Source organism: Myotis daubentonii, chromosome 7 (assembly GCF_963259705.1).
Source record: "Myotis daubentonii chromosome 7, mMyoDau2.1, whole genome shotgun sequence".
NCBI lineage: Eukaryota > Metazoa > Chordata > Mammalia > Chiroptera > Vespertilionidae > Myotis > Myotis daubentonii.
Window position 1 is genome coordinate 9,748,854 of NC_081846.1, and position 21,447 is coordinate 9,770,300.

Here is a 21,447-nt window from a genome sequence, read left to right on the forward strand (position 1 = left end):
TTTGTGCAGAACCTCCCCCACATTTCTGCTAGCAGCCCGCTCAGACCCAAGGGGAGCGCCTGCCCCCCCCCCCCCCATCTGAGGGGCTGGGCCATGGCTTCGTGCAGATTTGAGCCACTGCCCAGAGGGACGGTTCCTCTCCCCAGACCTCTTTCAAGGGCGAATGGCATTTCACTTGCCTGTCTTTAAAAACGACAGGGGTTATTACTACTAAACGTAGTCAGCGTAAGTGCTTTCCAATGAGGCACGTCCAGCTTCCCGGTGTTTAGTATGCATGCTGACGACTGTCACCTCCGCTTCTGAATGGTTGGAAATTGGGCATCTGTCTCTTTAAATAAGAAACTCTACTTGTCACTCGTCTGTCCTCCTGTTTTAGGAATCAAATTTATTCTCTAGTTCTTTCTGTTGAGAGAGTATTTTTCTCAAACACCAGATTCTGCCCTTCTGCCGCAGGGACACGTTGGCACAGTTCTCTGGTGACTTTAAAAGCCCTGCTTAGCGTGCTAGTGAATTCTGACTGTGCTGACTAGAGACAGGAAGTGGGTCCCTGGTGAGAGACGAAAGTGAAAGAGAAGTTACTGGAGGCGGTTCCATCCCCACCCTTTCCTTCCTGCTCTGTTTCATGGTTTCCCTCGCCCCCCTCTGGTTGTGTGGAATGTGATCGTGGGAAATTAGGAGATTAGGGGCCTTGGCATCGGGGGGCCTGGTGACTATGATGCTGCTGGGACAGTGGAGCAGGTGAGTGCCGCTGCGGAGTGGCTTCTGGACACCGCGTTGCTGGGACTTGCTGAGTGAGGACGCCTCTGGGTCCCGCCAGGATCTGCACGTGTTTCTCTCTGAGCTATAGCCACTGGCCTTGCTCCTTCTCAGCTGTGGAAATCTCCAGCTCCTCTGCTAGTTTCTCAGCCTCCTCAAACCTCAGCGGCCTCAAGCATAGACAGTGTCTCCCTCCTGCCGGATCAGCTTGGAGATTCCACAAGACTTTATGTTTTGCTTCCTCTCTGTTTGGTGCTGGGGCAGAGGGCTAAGTGAATCTTTCTGTCACATCCCAATGGCCTGGGTCCTTGGTCTCAAAGACCCACTGTCTCTTTCTCCCCCCTGCCCTATTCTAGGTTCTTTCTTGATCCCGGCTTCCTACCCTCGGAGGTTCCCAAAAGACAGCTCTTGAAATCTTTTGATCCGTATCCCTGAATGGATCTGTGTCTTTGCAAAACGTGTCGTTGCTTTGTGTGTGGGCACTATTTTTTAACTATGTGACCGGGAGCAAGTACTTTCTCTGTGCTTCTGCTCATTAAATGGGGTTAATATTAATACGACATCATGAGGTGATTGTGGGCATTGCAAGGTGATAAGAGGTATTAACTGCTTGTGACTGGCTGGCTAAGTACCCAACAAGTGTTAGCAATTATGACAAATGTATTACTTGTATTATTTTACTCATTCTGTTTCCTTTTATTTTTTTTAAATAATGATATTTATTTTTATTTTTTAAATATATTTCTTTATTGATTTCAGAGAGAAAGGGAGAAGGAGAGAGAGAAAGAAACATCAATGATGAGAGAGAATCATTGATCGGCTGCCTCCTGCACACCCCCCACTGGGGATCGAGCCCACAACCCAGGCATGTGCCCTTGGCCGGAATCGAACCTGGAACCCTTCAGTCCACAGGCCGACACTCTATCCACTGAGCCAAGCCGGCCAGGGCCTGTTTCCTTTTTAAAAAGTAAGCACTTTGTGTAGTTTACATTCTGTGTATTTCGCCTTTCTAACCACTACACAGTATTGAGAGATGGACGGCTTCCCCAGTTCTCTCTAAGGACTTGCCCTCTGACCCTTGACCTGATCCAACTTGCAAATCTTTGCCAATCTGATAAGGGTAAAGTGGGTATCTCCTTGCTTTCTTCTGCATTTCCCAGGTTACGATGAGTTTGAGCACCAGGTCAGGGAACCCCATTGTCTGTCCACAGGGATTCATTTTCTTGTCCATTTGCAGGAAACCGTTGTCTGCTCCAGATAGCACTAGTCCCGTGGCAGGTGCTGGGAACACGGGCATGAGAGATGCAGCCTCTGGCCTTGTGAAGCTCAAAGCCCAGGCCAGGAGCTCGTCACAGAACAGAGGGACAGGGCTGGGCTGGGTGCTCAGGAGGCAGCGAGGGTCGGGGACTCCCCCTGGGCCAGGATTTAGCACCAACAGGATTGTATTCTGTTGTTGTGTTTTCACTCAGTCTTTATGAGCAGAATCCATGGTGTGAAGGACACCGGTGTTTCCTGGCACCTTTACCTGGCCCAGTGATGGCGAACCTTTTGAGCTCAGCGTGTCAGCATTTTGAAAAACCCTAACTTAACTCTGGTGCCGTGTCACATATAGAAATTTCTTTTATCTTTGCAACCATAGTAAAACAAAGACTTAAATTTTTGATATTTATTTTATATATTTCAATGCCATTTAACAAAGAAAAATCAACCAAAAAAATGAGTGTCATAGGTTCGCCATCACTGAGTCCTAGCCCTTCTCGGGGGACGAGGCATGTCCAGACACCTCACTTAATCCTCTGAGCTGTAAGATGGGTCTACGTCATCTGGAAGCTTATATTCCAATGTGGGAAAGAAAAAAAGGAAGTTTCAAGGAAAGAGGTGTTTTTTGTTTGTTTGTTTCTACTTTTAACATCAGAGAACATCTCAAATGACTGACAGCAAAAAGGCCGGGCTAATGTGTGTTTTGTTCACTGTTACGTCTCCCAGACTCCAATCATGATGAGGGCCTGAGGATTTGCCTCTTGGGTAAGGTTGGCTGGGTGGATTCCAGGGTTTTGTAAGCCACTGAGGGTGGGATCTGGTGGCCTAGGGGCCCATGGAGGTGACTCTTGTATTTGAGTGTCGATGGGAAAACCGCAAGACTTAGCTGTGGGTGTTAGCAGACCCTCTGTGAGCTGTGGTGAGTGTCCCCACAGTTTCCGGATCTCAACATCTCTCAGACGTGCTCAGTCAATATTTATTGAATGGAAACATCAAAATTATATTTTTTATGTTTTTAAATATATTTTTATTGATTTCAGAGAGGGGAGAGGGAGAGAGAGACAGAAACATCAATGATGAGAGAGAATCATTGATTGGCTGCCTCCTGCACATTGAGGATCGAGCCCACAACCCAGGCATATGCCCTGACTGGGATTGAACCCTGACCTTCTAGGCAAAACATAACATTTATGATAAACCTTCCTAGACTATTGGTAAATTCTGGATGTAAAAAGAAAGCAACCTTAGTCATCATTTAGTCCAGCTTTCTAATTTTGGAATGTGGTAATGAAACTTGCTTCTAAAGCACCCAAGCTTACATAGCCAAAACTAACAATTTCTTGGTTCTACCAGCCTTATTATGAAATGTGGGAGGTGCCACGCACAGTTAAAACAGGAAGTAAAAGCCCACTTCACTCTTCATTCGGCTTAAACTCTTGGCTTGGCTAGACCAGCGAGCGGAAAGCAAGCAGCGGTGAGGGTCCCAGGCCTGTGAAGAACAGCGGTGAGGGTCCCAGGACTTGCCTTTGGTAAGGTCAGTTGGGCCTCTGGGGAGGAAGGCCTTTGATTCTAGGGTTTTCTAGGCTGCTGAGGGTGGGACCTGGGGGCCGAGGGCTCCTGGAAATGAGCCTTGTGTTTGAGCCGAGAGCCTGTGGGCCCACAGATTGCACATCTCAAGGCCTCTCTAGCTTAGGTCTGTGGTCGGCAAACTGTGGCTCACGAGCCACATGCGGCTCTTTGGCCCCTTGAGTGTGGCTCTTCCCAAGCCTTAGGAGTACCCTAATTAAGTTAATAACAGTGTACCCACCTATATAGTGTAAGTTTAAAAAATTTGGCTCTCAAAAGAAATGTCAATGGTTGTACTGTTGATACTTGGCTCTGTTGACCAATGAGTTTGCCGACCACTGGCTTAGGTTGATGCATTCCTGTTTGTTTGTTTTTTCTGAAATGCACCAAGTACAGTGATTCTTATGCAGGTGAAACTTGTCAAAGAATAGAAAGCAAATGTTACATCTCAAAGAACTTTGCTGCTACAGCTAACCATTTCTCAGCACGTACCCACCCACATAGATGCCTACTAACATGAACACACACATAAACACACACGCACACATGCACACAGCCCTAAAAATCCAATCATTTATTTATTTATTTTGAGAAATTTAAAAATTACAGAGGAAATTACTGACAAAATTCGAGACTGTACTTGTGGGGTTTAGCGTTTATAGGTGGACTTGGGAATTCATTCAGTTTGAAACTGACAGGGTTTTGTTGAGGTTTGAACACCTTCACTGGGCCGTGTGAAAGCGCTGGTTTCAGGGCCTGCGGGGACAGCGTTTGTGTGCAGAGTGGACAGCTGGCAGGTTCTGGGGGAGCCCCCACTTTGAGGTGGCCACCCCGGACGGGAGAGAGTAGCCACACTATCACTGTGGGCTGGGCCTGAGAGCCATTTTCAAGTCCTGTTGAGCTTGGAATGAGATGCAGGTTTTTGTCTCAGATGATGACTGCAAGTTTTGGATTTCTTTTCCCGTTATCCATATCCCTAAAGGATCTGGGATGCTGCTAGAATATTGCCAGAACGATTGTGATTAGATGAGATTTATTTGTAGTTAAATCGTGGCCATAAGGCAGTGGTGGATTTGTGGCTGAGGTCTAAATTTAGGCTCCAGCATGCACTAGCTCGGTTTATAAGGTTCTGACCTCTCTCTGCTATAGTGAAGTTAAGAATTCCTGTTTTTGTGCTATGGGGTGATTTTTTTGTCTTTTAAAAAATGTTAAATAATTTTAATATTTAAAAATATAATTATACTAGAGGCTGGTGTTGCTCAGTGGTTGAGTGTCGACCTGTGAAACAGGAGGTCATGGTTCAATTCCTGGTCAGGGCACATGCCTGGTTTGTGGGCTCGATCTCCAGTGTGGGACATGCAGGAGGCAGCCGATCAATGATCCTCTCTCATCATTGATGTTTCTATCTCCCTCTCCCTTCCTTTCTGAAATCAATAAAAATATATTAATCTAACCAAGTTTCTAGCTCATCAGTGTGTTCAGTAAACTTAGGCCCCAGGCTCCCTATAGTTAGAATAGCAGCAGCCTGTGGTTAATGGTGTAGAATCTTGTGCAGGCGATTGCTGTCCAGGCACTATGACTAGAAAACTAGGTGACACAAACAAACAAACAAACAAACAAACAGACTGACTGTCAATAGTACCAGTGTGTGCTGGAAACCTGAGCCAGGAAAGAAACCTCACTAGCATTTACTAAGTGGCCATTTCGATACCATGCAAAAATCACTTAGGAAACATTGTCATGTTACGGCAAAGATAATAAAACGAGCACGATGAGCTGGCTACAGAGGACAGGAGCCCAGCCCTAATCATGTTCTAACTAAACTCCTGTTCTAACTACAGGGATCCTGGGACCTGCGTTTACTGGATAGTCTCATGAGCTAGAAACTTCGTTAGATTAATATTTTTAAAACATGTATATTTTTGTTTATTTCAGAGAGGAAGGGAGAGGGAGAGAGAAAGAAAAACATCAATTAATGAGAGAGATCATTGGCCTTGAATTGTAATATACATACAGGGTGGGCAAAGTAGGTTTACAGTTGTGAGTACACGAAACACAGAGTTTATTCTTGAATTATCATGTGTTCATTATTGTATTGTAATTAATAATAATTATTATTAACCTACTCTTGCCCACCCCTGTATATATACTGTCAGAAAACACTTTTGAACAAAAGCTTTAAAAAGGTTTATTTCTTTTGACTCTAATACTACTTCTGGGCAATTAGTCTAAGAAAATAATCAGAGGTGTACATAGAAATTTGCATTTTAAGATCATCCTAAATGTAATCAGAGACTGGTTGCATAAATTATGGTCCATGCATTTGATTAGCTGCTTTATAGATTTTAAAATTCATATTGCAGAAGAAAAAATGAAGACATCAATGTACTTACAACATTATCAATGGAAAAATACTCTTACACCTCAAGAATATGGTGTGCTCAATTGTGTTCCAATTATGTCCCAATTAATTAATTAATTAATCATCTGTCTAGACTTAGTGGGACAAACGCAGGTGACCAGGAGTCAGCAATAACGGCCTATCCCCTGGTACTTCAATGTCTAGAGAGCTGAGCCGAACCGGAACATATGAACACACAGACAGAATTAGTATGCAATCACACAGGGTTTATTTACCTATTCCTAGCGGGTCCTAGGCTCCAGCAAAGGCCACCGGTGATGCACACCGAAAGACAGACGACGAAGACAGAGGCAGACAGGCGGCCGCAGCTGGTTCAGGCTCCCACAGCAGAGCAGTCAATCCGGGGCTGGTCTCACGGAGTGACGTGGAGTCCTCCTCTCAGGCAGGAGACATCGGCTGGAGGAAATCTGGTGCTTCTATAGCCGTAGTGAACAACTGTGTCTTATCAGTGTGGGCCAGACGGCGTGCCTTTGCTAGGAGCAGGGTGTTTACGCTAAGGGCTCAGGGCATTCACATCAAGATAGTGGGGCGTTCACCACATTTTGGAAGTTACAGAGTATTGGGGTCTTCACACGGCAAACATTTCACACATTAATTATTTCACACAATAATTATTTCCACACATTAGAAGGGTTTCTTTATGACCATAACATTATTATAACAAATTGTGAGGGGAAATATATAGACATAAAATATTTGGTACAAAAGACAGTACAGTATTATTAGGTGTTTATCTTAGGATGATGGAATCATAGGTAATTTTGATTTTTTCTTTTTATCTTTATTTTGTAAAATGAATACAATAAGGATTGTTATCAGAAAAAAAATAACTGGGGAGGGGGAAAAAAGAAGATTCTGCTTGCATTAGACTCTTTGGTTGATTTTATTCTGTAAAATAAGATTTTAACACTGGTTAGAAATGATATAAAATTTTAAAGACACTGTACCTAACAGGGCTGGACCTAGTTTAGGCTCATTCGAGTATATGAATACAAATGGATCTTTAAATAGAGATTTTTAATTTTGAGGTTTGTACGTACATTTATAATGCACATGGTAAAAATTTGACATGGGGGAAAATGTTTCACTTTCCGGTTCACCCGTAGGCCTTCCCCACACTCACCCAGGCCTGTTTCCTCTTCTCCGAGGCAACCACCGAGCAGCCTCCTGTCTGTTCTGTTCAAAGATCTGTGAATTCTGAAATCGATGCACCACTTAATAATACATCACATAGATCGCACATACCCAACCGTGATGCCCATTCCGTTCTTTTTAATAGTTGACTAGAGTAGCATCGGACATGGTTAAAAGCTTATTTAACTCTTCTGATTTTCATTAAACGGTAGTTTCTGCTCCTTTATTATTCCAAGCAATGCTGCCATGAATAACTTGTGCATGCGTTTCGTACACTGATGTTTAACACGCTGGGCGCCAAGCCTGTTTAGTCTTCCTTTCTGTTTCAGTCACCGGTGACTGACAGGGCGCTTAACGTGTTCAGCTCACGTAGGGAAAAGTCCTGCAAGTTAAATTGGGGGGTCAAAGGAACTGTACATTTTATATTTTGACAGATGTGGCCAAATTACCCACCTACCTTTTTTTGTTGTTGTTGTTGAAAGTGGTCTTTTGTAATTTCAGTTTGCTTTTAAAAAATTAATTGTGAATGAGGTTGAACATCTTTTCAAATGTAAAAACGCCATTAGTTATAAAAAAAAAATAAAGCCACTGGTACTTTTTTCTCTCTCTGCTTATGATCTTTACCCAGTTAGGGTTGGATGGTTGGTCTTTCTCTTTTTTCCTTAAACTGACTTCTAGGAGCCTTATTTATTTATTCCTTTTATTTTTTTAAAATTTTATTATTATTTTTGCACCTTTTTTCTTTCGCTCTTCTCTTTTTTCCTCTCATTTTTCTTCTCCTTCCCCCATTTTAGTTTTTCTCTTTATTTTCTTTCTCCTCCCCCTTTTATTCTTTTTAAAAAATAGTTCTTTATTATTGAAAGTATTGCATATGTCTCCCTGTTTCCCCCATTGACCCTCTCCAGCCCGCCCCCACTCCCTGCCCCAGGTCCTCACTGCCCCATTGTCTGTCTCCATGTAGGAGTCCTATTAAAAAAAAAAAATTAGTCCCTTTCCTATTACATATTACTGCCCATTTTTCCCAGTACAAGATTTATTTATTTTTTGAAATTTTGTGGGGTTTTTTTTCCCCCAGAATAATTTAGTTTTTATTTAAATACATTTTATCAATATTTCTTTGATGGCTTTCAGGTTTTCTGTTATACTTAGAGAGATTCTTCACTACTGTAAGATTATTTTAAAAAATTCTCCCATGTCTTATCTTAGTATTTTAATTTTAAGGATTTAATCTTTGATCCATCTGCAGTTTATTTTGATGAAAGGAGTTCAGTCAGGCTTCATTTCAGCTTGTCCCAGAAGTCTACCCATTTGTTCGAACACCATGTGCTTAAAAAGCCACCTGCATGTGAAGAGCCTTTTTTGGTGGTGTGTTTGGTTTGGCCATTTTTCATTGTTAACTTCGAATGAACATGTTCCTTTCTAATCTCATTGTTCACGTCTAATAGCCAGAGACCATCGACTGTATTATTTCTGCTTTTTGGAAATCTGTTCGAGTTTTGCTTGTGGACAGGGTTGGTGATCATTCTGTCCGTGTTTGAATGGATGTGTATTTCCCACCGAGAGGAAATGCCTGTGAGACGGTTTGTCGGCTGTGCCACGCGCGTCCTCTGTAGTCTTCCCGCAGTCAGCCTCCTAGATTTTTTAGTCTCTGAGAGAGATGTGCGAAAGTTTCCTGCTCTTTGGGGGAAAGTAAGTTCTTTGAGTTCTTTTGAAATGTTCAGTCCTTCTAGGTTTTTTTTTTTTTTGTTTTCTTATAAGAACACGCATGTGATTGTGTCACTCCTCCGTGATCTTGTCTCCATGCCGGGGGTTCTTCTCTCTCCTCAGGTTCCCCAAAAGCCTCACTTCCTGCCCCTCCTCCACGCACTTTGTTCCACTTTCTTAAACCCACGAACACACCAGGCTGGTGTTTAAAGTTTCATTTCATTTACGCAGAGGATGCCTGCATGCTTTCTCCGTAGCATATTCCGTTTCCTCGCTTCCCCCCACGCTGTCACTTTCCCGCCACCTCCAGGACGAACAACTGGATGAGAAGAGTTGTCTCCCTCCAGACCTCGCTTTGCATACGCGTCTGTAGTCACTGAAAATCTAATTGTATTGCTTTGAGTATTTTTAAAAAGTAGGTGTATGATTTGTTATATTGCAACTTGCTTTTTTTTCCCCCTCACTGTCACCATAACACACATTTTGAATCTCTATCCCTGTGTAGCTCGGAGGACGGAGCGCACTTGTTAGCCTCTGCATGATACTGTGCGGCGCGACTACGCCTTAGTTTGCTTAGTGTCCCTGTATGGGAGGACATGTGGGGTGCTCCCAGTTGTTGGAGGTTACCCGTCACCCTGTGATGAGACGCCAGGAACGTACCCTGTTGAGCACCCAGGTGTGTTTCTATAGAGTGTGATTTAGGGAATGAGCTGGCTAGTTTGTCTCCTTATATGTCCGGGAGTTTTGTTTGTAGCACTTTGAATATCTTCTGTGAGGTGCTGGCCCCTTATTTAAGATGTCTTTCGAACAAAGGCATTTTCGTGACAACCAATTGCTTCGGCCGTGAGAGATCTCGGCCCGGCAGCCCTTGTGAATCCAACGCAAAGTGTGTCTTTCGAGATAACTATCTGTTCAGTTTCCTGACTCAAGAAGACTTGTCTAAACAATGATGTCAGCTCTACATTAAAAGGGAGGAAAAAGGTTTTGCCCCATAATTCTAATTCTAAGAGAGAATTTATCAGATATAGGCACAGGACAGATGCAAAAGCCTCTCAATGCAATATGATTTTTAGCAGTAAAGAAATAGAAAAATGCTTAAGATAAACTTTGATATATCCACGTGCTGAAAAATCTAGAAACATTAAAAATATGGCAAAGAAAAATATTTAACGGTAGGGATTAATGTTTATTTTAAATGTTAAGTGGGGGCTGGTGTGGGGTGGATGTGTATACACCTGGATATGCAGCCTGATCCTAATTTTTATATAAATGTGTGTGTGTGTGTGTGTGTGTGTGTGTGTGTGTGTGTGTGTGGTGTATGTAATGATAACTGGAACTATGTTATAACTCATTTTAAAATTTCACCAAAAAACCCCACTGGTTTTATAATCAAAGTGCAGACAGGAAGGTGGTTCTTAAAAGGCTCAAAGTCCTTTTGGTCACTTAAAAAATTTAAAGCTTACTGTTACGCTCACCACAGGAGGAATGCATGAGGCCAAAGTGGTTCTGGATTATAAATTTATTAGTTCATCTGGATACCAGATGGGCTGTGCTCCCAAATGGCGCCAGCACCCAAGGGTGGGAGTCAAAGGTTTTTAAGGGACTCTAGGTGGGCAGAGAGTTCCCTGTGCAGGTCCGGATCCTGGGAAGGTCTGCAGGGGAGAGGTGATGGTCTTAGCAAGTGGAATGTGCTTTAAGCAAAAGGGAATGTCTGTTGTGAAGTGGTCTAAAGGTCAGTTTCCAGGGGAGGGGAAATTGACTCAATTATTTGATCAGACCTAACACTTACCTTAATGTGCAAATCAAAAATATTTCTATTTTAGTATCATATGTACAAAATATATGGGTCCGGTTCACTATCTCTGCTTAGTACCTCTGAGTGCAATCAGCATTTGCATTTTCACCCAAGAATGTCAGTAAATGCAGGGAGCTTTAAGAGCCGGGAACCATCTGCTCTGCTTTAGGAAGGAAAGGGGTCCAAACAGGTTAAGGTTATTTGAGGTTAAGGAAAGTGCCAAAGGCACAGTGTCTGTGGGACTGAGGGGATGACGGAGCCGGATGAGAAGTTCAAGGTTTCCTAGTCCAGGGTTCTCACCCGGCAGCTCCCCAGGCACCTCTTAAGGCAAGAGAGAGTTGGAGTAATGCTTCAACAAAGCCTCCTTCTACTTTGCAGAGAGTTGGAAAACCTCTGCTTCCAAGTGCATTTTCGCATTTATTATTCCTACTGCACCGTGATCACAACTCCTCTGACCAGTGGCTAGTTTATAGATCTACCATCCCATACAGTGAGCTACTTGAGAGCAGGAGCTTATCCGTTTGTTTTCGTCCCTCTACCCACAGCAACGTGCCTGACGCGTATTGTGAATGATGTCGTAGCATGTGATGAGGGAACCAAGCGGTTAATGGTGATTTTCTTCCTCATCATAATGTTGTGTGTCGACCTAGGCTACAGCTACATTTGACCAACACAGACAAGCATGGATTTCAGCAATTTTCTGTATGACATTGGGGAAGCGCTGAGCAGTGATGAGGTGGCCTCGCTCAAGTTCCTGTGCCTGGACCACATCCCACCAAGGAAGCAGGAGCCCATCAAGGACGCCCTGATGCTCTTTGAGAAACTCCAGGAGAAGAAAATGCTGGAGGAGGGCAACTTGTCCTTCCTGAAGGAGCTGCTATTCCGAATCGACAGGCTGGATCTGCTGGAAAAGCGCCTGAACACCAGCCAGAAGCAGATGGGGAGGGAGCTTCAGATCCCTGGCCGGGCTCAGATCTCTGCGTACAGGTGGGGACCATCCCTGCAGCCTCAGCACGGGAGGGGCGGGGAGCGGACACATCCCTGTGGGAGGGTTGATTGCAGGTTGTTGATGTAGAATGACTTTGGAGGCTCTGGGAAGATGTCCTATCAGGGCCGGGTGAAGAAATGTGGAGACCTGATGTAGAATTCAGGAAGAAAAGAAAAAAAAAGCTCAAATCATAAAATAAAAATTGTAAAGTGAAACGTTACCTGCAAGTATGCTGCCATTAAAATAGACCTTTCCTAAATGTTCTCTCTTTCTGATAGGTGTCTGTTGTCTTGGTGTTTCTGTTTTCTTGATGCCCACATTGTGTGCTTACTTTATCTATATATATAAAAGCCTAAGCGACCGGTTGACTGGTCGCTATGACGTGCACTGACCACCAGGGGGCAGTTGCTCAATACAGGAGCTGCCCCCTGGTGGTCTGTGCGCTCCCATGCTGGGCTCATGGCTGGTGAGCCTAATGCACAGTGGGGTCAGCATGAGCAGGAGCGGTGTGGTGCCAGGCCAGGGCTTGGGCTCCTCCCCGGCTGCCTGCAGGCCACACTGGGGACCCCACCGGTGCACAAATCCGTGCATCGGGCCTCTAGTTTTGGATAAAGCATCACTGCTTTTTACCCTGAAATCCTCCTCCCACTTGCTTGTGGGTGATTGTAGGAATTCTCAATGGAGAATTTCCCACACTTGCATTATAGAATCCTCCAATGAGGGACACACTGCCAGGCGTTCCAGATGGGCCAGGCCAGAGCCCTCAGAGACTGCTTAGCCCCCGTGAGGCCTGCTGCTGCTGAGAGAAAGACACTGACTTGGGTGTCAGGCCTGCCAAAGGCCTTACAGCTCAGCCATCCCCACCTGTGGGAGAGTCGGTGACCTAGGGTGATAACAAGTCACTGCCAGTTACATCTTCATGATTCTCAAGACTTTAAAAATAGAGACATACTATCTACTTCTCTCTTTCAACAATCCTCCGTCTTGCAGAATCATCAATCTAACCTCTGCTTCCATTCTTCCTTTTGTGTCTGTTTGTCTGAAGCTCCCTCTTCCTATAAGGACCCAGTCATTGAATTAGGACCCACTGGAATCCAGTATGATCTCATTTCAACGAGATCACAACAGCAGAGACCTTTGTAAAATAAGGTCACAGTGATGTGTTCTGGGTGAACATGAATTGGGAAGGAGGATGCTATTCAATACTGGGTAACTTTGGTTTAATAGGGTTGTGAAGTTCTTTTAAGGGATTTTTTAATTAGGCACCAATTAATCCTAAAAAACAACGTCCCCCAAACTAGGAAGCCTGGAAGGTCTCAGCTTATGCCCACCGTCTTGGTCTTCTGGAGGCTGTTGGGCTGAGACAGACTGCCAGTGCCGGACATGGCCTGTCCCTCCTGTGGGAGGGCCAGGGTCCCTGCCAGGGGCAGGATCTGTCTGTTAAAATATTCAACATGTTAGTTTGGGGGCAAGAGGGGCGGGTGGAGCCAGCACAAGCACAAGCTACTGCTTCTGCATTGTTTATCATTAGCCAGTAAATAAAAAATATACTAGTATGTCAGCTTTCCATTTATAAGAAACCACTAGACATTTAAAATGTCAAAGTAGAACTGCTACCTAAAAAATAAGTGTCATAAAGTATCCAGGTTTATTTGTAGACAACGATGGGACAAGAAAGCTAGTAGGTTTCAGTGTGAGGAAAGTAAGAGAGAAAAATACCTGGTAGTCAAGTTGAAAGGGGCAGTGGCTTAGATTGGACCCAGTCTTGGCCAGAGCGAGAAAGCTTTAGCAAAATACTTCAGGGTACAGGTTCCACGAAAAGGACAAAGCAGATGATAATATTAAGTAACTCCCATTTCTACTATTTTTAGAATTTTAATTTTCTAATTTAACTTTGAAATTAACGTGTTTTTGCATTAAAGTTGTTTCCTTTACAACATAATAATGAAAGGTTTGCTGACTTATAAAACATTCCTTTGCTCATTGAACAAGCATATCCCCAAACCCTATCATAGGTTAGGAAATAATAATGCCGTGTATGGAGCACTTAGTGTGTTGCCAAAAGTTGGTTGAAGCACTGCAGATAAACTTATTCACGTCATTCCCCAACACGTTCCAATGCATAGATACAGAAGCGTCTGCAGTCTACAATGAAGACAAAAGTGTGTCGCGTGGCTGAAGTCACGCAGCTCGTGCGTGGAGGGACCAAGGCTCCAACATCCTTCGTCTGGGTCCCCTGCATGTAAACACTGTCCCTCACAACCCTCGGAGCTTATGGAAGCAAGCAGGGCCTGGGCCCTTCTCTCAGGGCATTTGGGGAGCTTGATAAGCAGACAATTGTTTGTCACCCTTTGGGCGATACAAAGGCACAGAGGGTGAATGCACGTGGGCAGTGCGTGAGCTGTTAGTGAATGAGTGGTTGTCTAAAGATAGACAAGGGAATGGGAGTGTGGAGGGGGGCGAGGCATAAAGGGGTGAGGGGCAGGGCAGCTGGGTGTGCTTGGAGAAGAGACAGTGGGAGGGTGGTGAGGAGTGGCTGAGATGAGGGGGTAGGTTGGGCTCAACTCACAGAGGTCTGTATGCCAGAACCAAGTGTTTGGCCTTCCTACTGAAGGTAACGGCTGGGAGAACACTGACAAGTTTTAATTAGGAAGTGAGGATCGTATTTGCATTTTGAGAAACGTAACTTCCAAAATCAAAACTTTCTTGTGGCAACAAGATCTTGACGTTATAGTGAAGACAACGGAAAACCACATTTCGTGGAGCTGAAATGAACTGAAGGACAGTTCATTTGAATTCGTTAAAGCTGGATAGTTGGGCATGAGTCAGTAGTTTTCTGTGTCACTACACCAGCCTCTCCCTAAGTACTCAACTCCTACACCATGCGATGAGCTGGCTTTATTTTGAAGGGAGGCCATCAGAATCGAGTCTGCAGTGACGCCATGTATCGCCTGAGAAATTATTTTAAAAAGCATTTCTCAAGTGTCTCCATTTCCCACCACAGGGTCATGCTTTTCCAGATTTCAGAAGATGTAACTGCACCGGAATTGAAGGACTTTAAGTTTTTTTTGAACCGGGAGCTCTCCAGATGTAAACTGGTGGATAGCATGGTAAGACCTGGTGTCATGCCAAGATTCAGTCCCGGGGAAGAGTCAGCCAGTGGGGATTGCTGAGACTGAAGCGAGGGCTACTCGGATAAAAGCACCCCGAATTCTCATTTTTTAGCCTGGGTTGAAGAAGAAAGCTGTCAGGCATAAAGGTTGTAGATGTGATCCCTTCGTGTGCTGTGAAGTGCTGCTCACGCTCATTACCAGGAGCCAGGCTGTGTCGGGAGAAGAGAAGGGGGTTGTGGGGCTCAGCCCAACGTGGGACTCTGCAGAGCCAGGAGAGACAGGTGTCTGTGTCTGGTGCGGTTTTGTGTACCTGTGTGTGTGATGTGTGTGCACGTGTGTTTATATGTGTGTGGGGTGTTTCTGGGCGTGTGCATGTCTGTGTATCTGTGGTGTGTTGCAGGGTTTTTTTGGTGTGTGTGTCTGGTGCGGTTTTGTGTGTCTGGTGTGGTGTGTGTGTGTGTGTGTGTGTGTGTGTGTGTGTGTGTGTGTAATGCCAGAGGAAATGTTAGGCAGTTCCCAAGGCTGTCACCATGGGGGCGATGGCTGTCTCATAGTGCACCTCTGGCTGTTTCACATGAAAGTGTCATGGGTGGTTTTAGCACAGGGCCTGGGTCCTGAGGACTGATGTGGTGTCTCCTCTGTCTTCTCTATTTCTGGGCCAGAAAACACAGAAGTGCCTTCCTAGCAGTATATTGGCTTTGAGAGACCAGGATGTCTTCTCAGGAGAGTCTGCTTGGGAAACTAGGGTGGTCCCTTGGGTTGGAGAAAGTGCAAGTAAAAACAAAAATCTAATCTAAAAGCCAATATGGCCCAATTCCATCTTCCAACTTTATTTCTCCTCCCTCTAGAGCTTGCTTGATATTTTTATGGAGATGGAGAAGAGACTCATCCTTGGAGAAAGAAATTTGGACACCCTAAAAAGAATCTGTAAACAAATCAACCTGAGCCTGCTGGAAAAAATCAGTGCTTATGAAAAATTAAGTAAAGGTAGAAACAACCTCACAGCTGTGAATCAGCAAAATGTATTCTTTTTAAAAAAGTTTTCATTTATTGATTTTATAGAGAGAGAGAGACATTGATTTGCTATTCCACTGATCCATGAATTCACTGGTTGATTCCTGCCAGTTTATTCCTTTATGTGCCCCAACCAGGGATCGAACCTGCAACCCCAGTGCAGCAAAATGTATTCTTAAATTGACAAACCCCTCTATGTCCCAGTATTTTTAAAACAAAACAGTGTGTTTGCTTTAATTCAGAGGGAAGAATGAGCCTTTGTTAAATATTCATAAATAGCCAAAGTAAAGCCAATGAATCAGCCCTGGCCGGTGTGGCTCAGTTGGTTGGGCATCATTCCATCTATCAAAAGGTTGCTGGTTCGATTCCCAGGCAGGGCATATGCCCAGGTTGGGGTTTTGATCCCAGGTAGGGGGCCTGCAGAAGGCGACCAATCGATGTTCTGCTCTCACATCGATGTTTATCTTTCATTCTCCCTCTTCTTCCTCTCTCTCTCAAAATCAATAAAAAAAATATGAAAAAGAAACAAAAACAAAATCAAAGAATAATTGTAAAAATTTACCACGCACACACCAAAAAGACAGTCTGCAAACCGGGAGCATTCAAAACAAAACATGGCATGAGGCTCAGGAGCACGCTGCTATAAAGCAGATTACACAGTGAGAAAGCAGTGACTGTTCATTCTTCACAGTGATTGATTCTGATGTTAGAATTTTCTTAAATGACGGGTTGATCAGTGGTTACCTCATATCAACCTTGGAGAAAAGTTCAAGTTTTCCTCATGATTCTCAGAGGCACAAACAAGGTCAAGTTAGCCTTGTAAAATAAGCTAAATTAAGTTTTGCTTGTATGATTAAATTGTTTTTTTTCCTGCTCAGGGAGTTTTTTTTAAATTAAATATATTTTTTATAGATTTCAATGAGAAAGGGAGAGGGAGAGAGAGAATCTTTGATCGGCTGCCCCCTACATGCCCCCTACTGGGGATCGAGCCTGCAACCTATGCATGTGCCCTGACCAGGAATCGAACTGTGACCTCTTGGTTCACAGATTGATGCTCAGCCACTGAGCCACGCCAGTTGGGCAGGGAGTTATGTTTGTTGTTGTTGTTGTTGTTTTTTAATCTTATCCTCTTACCAGAAGTCCAGGTGAATTTTCAAGTGGTGATACCTGGAGCTGTTTTCAAGACTTATTTAATTAATTTACTCTTTGATATTTTCATTGCCTCCTCTCTACAACCTCCTCCCATCCACGTCCACATCTTAATGGACCTGCCACCGAGTACCAGGATGAGGGCTCGGTGGCTACTTCTTGTCACCTCTGCTCTACACACTAAAACATGTGTCTAGAGACACAAACCATGTGGCCTCAGGCCAGCAAGTTTGAAACAGATGCAGAGTTCTTCAGTGGTAAGAATGGGACTTATTCTGTGGATTGTAAGGATATGACTTTTCCTTTTAAAAGGGACTTTCTGTTGTCTCAGGTGTTACATGTTTCTTTACTAAAGTACCTTCTCTGCCACCTGTCGTCCCCTGTAGATGGGGAGCCAATTTCCGACTATTCTCGGGAGCAGGACAGTGAGTCACAGGAACAGAACTGTGAGCCACGGGAACAGAACTGTGAGCCACGGGAACAGAACTGTGAGCCGCCACGGGAGCAGGACAGTGAGCCACGGGAACAGAACTGTGAGTCACAGGAGCAGGACAATAAGCCACAGCAGGTATGAGCAAACCTCCCATTACTTCTTTTCTTTACATTGAAGATTCTAGTTAGTGTATTCCTTCGCTTTTTAAGCTTCCAGATAAACTAGTAAGGAGAAGAAACTTAGTGACTATTTTGAGAACTATAGGAAAAATTCACAAAAGCACAAGCTTAAAGTGTGACTTTTTAATGTAAAGAAAATGTGATTTCTCTGGTTAAATGTTTATTTTAAAACCAAAGACAAAGACTTTGAAACACTTGGAGCAGAGGGGTGAGAAGGCTCCTGCCAGGCCCTTTCAGCAGCTGCATCAGCCCGAATGGCAGCGGGCTTTGGGGGCAGAGCCCAGCAGGACTGGAGAAAGCAAAGCCGTTTCCTTTGGCTTGACATCCCAAAACTGTTTCTCCTTGGTGATTAGGTGTAAGTGGCAAACGCTCATGATCTAGCCATCTCTGTGTTCTCACCCCAAAGAGCCAGTCCAGGAATTGCCTTTCTAGACATAAGCACTCCTGCTTGTGTAACCTTCAGTGACCCACCACCAAACCCATTCTGACTCATAGCCCACTCCCACCTCTCTGTGGCGGGAAGCAAAGGGAATCCTGAACACCAGGAGCCCAGCAGGAGACTTAAAATTAAACCTAGAGAACAATTTACCAGGGGGCTCTTGAATAAGTTACCGGACCTCTCTCAGTCTGAAAATCAAGGATTAACCAAAGTAAGGGAGCACACTGCAGAGTCAAGCACTCTGCAGGCATTGCCCCAGGAACAGCTAAGGATCCTGGGTGCAAGAGAGATTGGATAACTTGTTCAAGGTTTTAAGGTTATTAAGTACTAGAGGCCCGGTGCACAAAATTCATGCACTGGCTGGCGGGGTGGGGCAGGGAGGCCCTCACCCCGGCCTGCACCCTCTCACAGTCTGGGACCCCTTGCTCCCTACCGCCTGCCTGCTCGCTCCTTACCGCTCGGCCTGCTGCTCCTTAGCACTGCCATGGAAGTGAAAGAGGCTCCGCCACCACCACTGTGCTCGCCAGCCATGAGCCCAGCTTCTGGCTGAGTGGCACTCCCCCTGTAGGAGCACACTGACCATGAGGGGACAGCTCCTGCATTGAGCGTCTGCCCCCTGGTGGTCAGCGCACATCATAGTGACTGGTCATTCTGGTTGTTCCGCTGTAATGGTCGCTTTTGCTTTTATTGTATAGATGGAACTACCTGATAGACAATGTGCCCCCCTGAGGGGTCCTGGATTGCAAGAGGGTGCAGGCCAGGCTGAAGGACCCCACTGGTGCATGATCAGGGCCGGGGAGGGATGTGGGAAGTTGGACAGCTGGGGAGGGATCACTGGAGGACTCCAGGGCATGTCCGGCCCATCTAGCTCAGTCCCGATTGGCTGGACCCCAGCAGCAAGCTAACATACCAGTTGGAGCGTCTACCCCCTGGTGGTCAGTGCACGTCATAGTGAGCAGTTGAGTGGCCTTAGCATATCATTAGCATATTATGCTTTGATTGGTTGAACTGACGACCAGACCACTGGACACTTAGCATATTAGGCTTTTATTTTATAGGATACAGCCAAGAATCCCTCACACCTCCACGCCCCCTCCAGCTGGGAGCCCCTTTCTCTACTGGGAGGAGCTGCATGGATTTCCCAATAAATGTTGGATATCTTTGCACTGAAACAGCTCTGGGAAAATAAGGCCAGCCCAGGGCCACCACTGACTGGTAATGTCAGGTTCTAGAGTCTGGAAACTGTGACCTGCAATAGCCAAGATTTGCTTGTCCAGTGCATCTCTCATCTCGTGTCCCTGTGGTCCTGAGAACCAGATTAATACATCAGCTTTAACAGTCTGGGGACACGATGTCATGTGTGAAGGGAAGGCCCTCAGCTGTTTGCCCAGAAACAGGGATGAGTTGATCAGCTAGCCATAGAAATCACAGGGTCACGGAAGGACAGCCCAGAGACAGCCCTAAGACATTCATTGATTGAGCAACTCCTGCTTGAGCTCTCACAAATGAGTAAGTCCTGGTTCCTGACCCAGACATCATCTGCCTTGAGCAGAAATGAGGACAAATAATACATTATGATGACAATATGAATGTAAGTGCAAGGTGCTCAGGAGGCCCAAGTATTGGGACATTAACTAGACACACTACAGGTGGAGCAAGAGTCTGGGGGTCCTGTGTGAGGAGAAATGAGCCGGCTTGTTAGGGAAACAATGTCAGCTTGGGTGGGAGCCATTGAACGAGCCCAGTCTGGCTCAGGGGCCAGCCTAACCTTGGACTAGGGAGTTGTTTGCTCGCATCTCAAGTGTCTGACCTGCAGTGTCAGCTCCTGGGTTGTGCTTTTTGTTTTTCAGACAGCGGACAAAGTTTACCGAATGAAAAGCAAGCCTCGAGGATACTGTGTGATCTTTAATAATTATGATTTTAGCAAAGCACGGGAGAACGTGCCCAAACTTCACAAAATGAAGGATAGGGATGGAACAAACTTGGATGCAGGTACAGTAGATTCCAAAAGAGGTGTAAAATATTTCTAACTAGAAGCTCCGTGCACGAAATTCGTGCACTGGGGTGGGAGGGTCCCTCAGCCCGGCCTGCGCCCTCTCACAGTCCAGGACCCCTCGCTCCTTACTGCCCGCCTGCTCGCTGCTCCTTCTTGCTGTCGCAGAGGTGGGAGAGGCTCCTGCCACCGCCACTGCGCTCGCCAGCTGTGAGCCCAGCTTCTGGCTGAGCAGGGGAGCACATTGACCACCAGGGGGCAGCTCCTGCATTGAGCGTCTGCCTCCTGGTGGTCAGTGTACGTCATAGTGACCGGTCGTTCTACTGTTTGGTCGATTTGCATATTAGGCTTTTATTATATAGGATACTTATGTTTTTATCAAAAGGGGTGAACAAAAGCTATACCAACAGAGCTGTATGTTTCAGAAAAATGACTATAACCACATTTTCCTGTGGAGGTGAAGGACAGTCTTAGGTATTTGCTAGTTTTCTGCTTTTCTTTTTTTGAACTTAATTTTAAAAATTAAAACAATGTATACACAAAAAGATGAAATATTAAATCTTACTGAAGGGCTTTTACTGAAAAGTAGCAACCAGCTTTGCCTTTAATTCAACTAAATGACTAGTATTTCTGTTGAATGTGTTAGGTATTACAGTGTGTGAAAACATTGCCATGGTATCAAGATCGTATCCACTATCCACACTCTCCCCATTCTGCCAGAGGTTCTTTCAGTGACTGAGCCCAACAGCCAGCTGGCAGGTGGAGGCAGATCCTGGGAGCCTGGAGAGGCCTGTGGACCCACCTCTGGGCCCTGGCCTGGTAAAAGCTGGCCTTGCCATGCCCACAGAGGCAGCCACAAACTGTGGCTCACTTGTAGCTTCAAACAGGTTGCCAAGGGCCAGGAATAGGATTAAATTGATATTTACAACAGAACATTTCAACCCAAAGCAGAATATATTCTTCTCAAATGTACATGGAACCATCTCAAAGATAGAGCATGTGGGGACACGAAGTAAACTGATGAGCATAACAGAACCAGAGGATGGATACATGGAACAGACTGACATGTCAGAGGGGAGGTGGGAGGGGGAATTGGATGAAAGAAGGTGAAGAGATTAGTCAAAGGATATATACGCATAGCCCCTGGAGACAGACAACAGTGTGGTGAAGGCCAGGGCAGGGGGCAAAGGTGGGGAAAATGGGGGACATCTATAATAGTGTCAACAATTGAAAAAAAGAAGGAAGCATAATTAAATAATATTATGTTTAAACAAAAACTAGTAATACAAACATTACTATTGATTCTACTAAAAATTGTAAACAATTGTGTAAGAATACCATATCAGTAATTCAATATAAAAGTCTAAAATTTATCAATCAATAAATAGCAGTGTACCAAAATTTATTACAAAATGGAGGCTGATAACAACAAAAAAAAAGCAGTTAGAATTTGAAAGTGGAATGTGACTGGGTAATAGGGAGGGCTAGCAAGGGAGAGTTTT

The 21,447-nt window shown here is 44.9% G+C and overlaps 1 protein-coding gene across 8 annotated transcripts in view; it reads left to right on the top strand.

Moving 5' to 3' along the window:
- CASP8 (caspase 8) overlaps window positions 1-21,447 on the top strand; it is a 31,238-nt gene that overhangs the window by 5,574 nt on the left and 4,217 nt on the right. For 2 of the 8 annotated variants that reach the window (XM_059702780.1, XM_059702783.1), the window contains exons 2-6: window positions 11,288-11,624; window positions 14,630-14,735; window positions 15,587-15,725; window positions 17,288-17,469; window positions 19,803-19,944. In XM_059702780.1, coding sequence (XP_059558763.1) covers window positions 11,320-11,624; window positions 14,630-14,735; window positions 15,587-15,725; window positions 17,288-17,469; window positions 19,803-19,944 — 874 coding nt within the window. In that variant the 5' untranslated portion in view covers window positions 11,288-11,319. Of the gene's footprint in view, window positions 1-525; window positions 739-3,117; window positions 3,551-11,287; window positions 11,625-14,629; window positions 14,736-15,586; window positions 15,726-15,756; window positions 17,159-17,287; window positions 17,470-19,802; window positions 19,945-21,447 lie in introns of those variants that run through there. The other 6 variants (XM_059702779.1, XM_059702782.1, XM_059702781.1 and 3 more) reach the window with 6 other exon arrangements.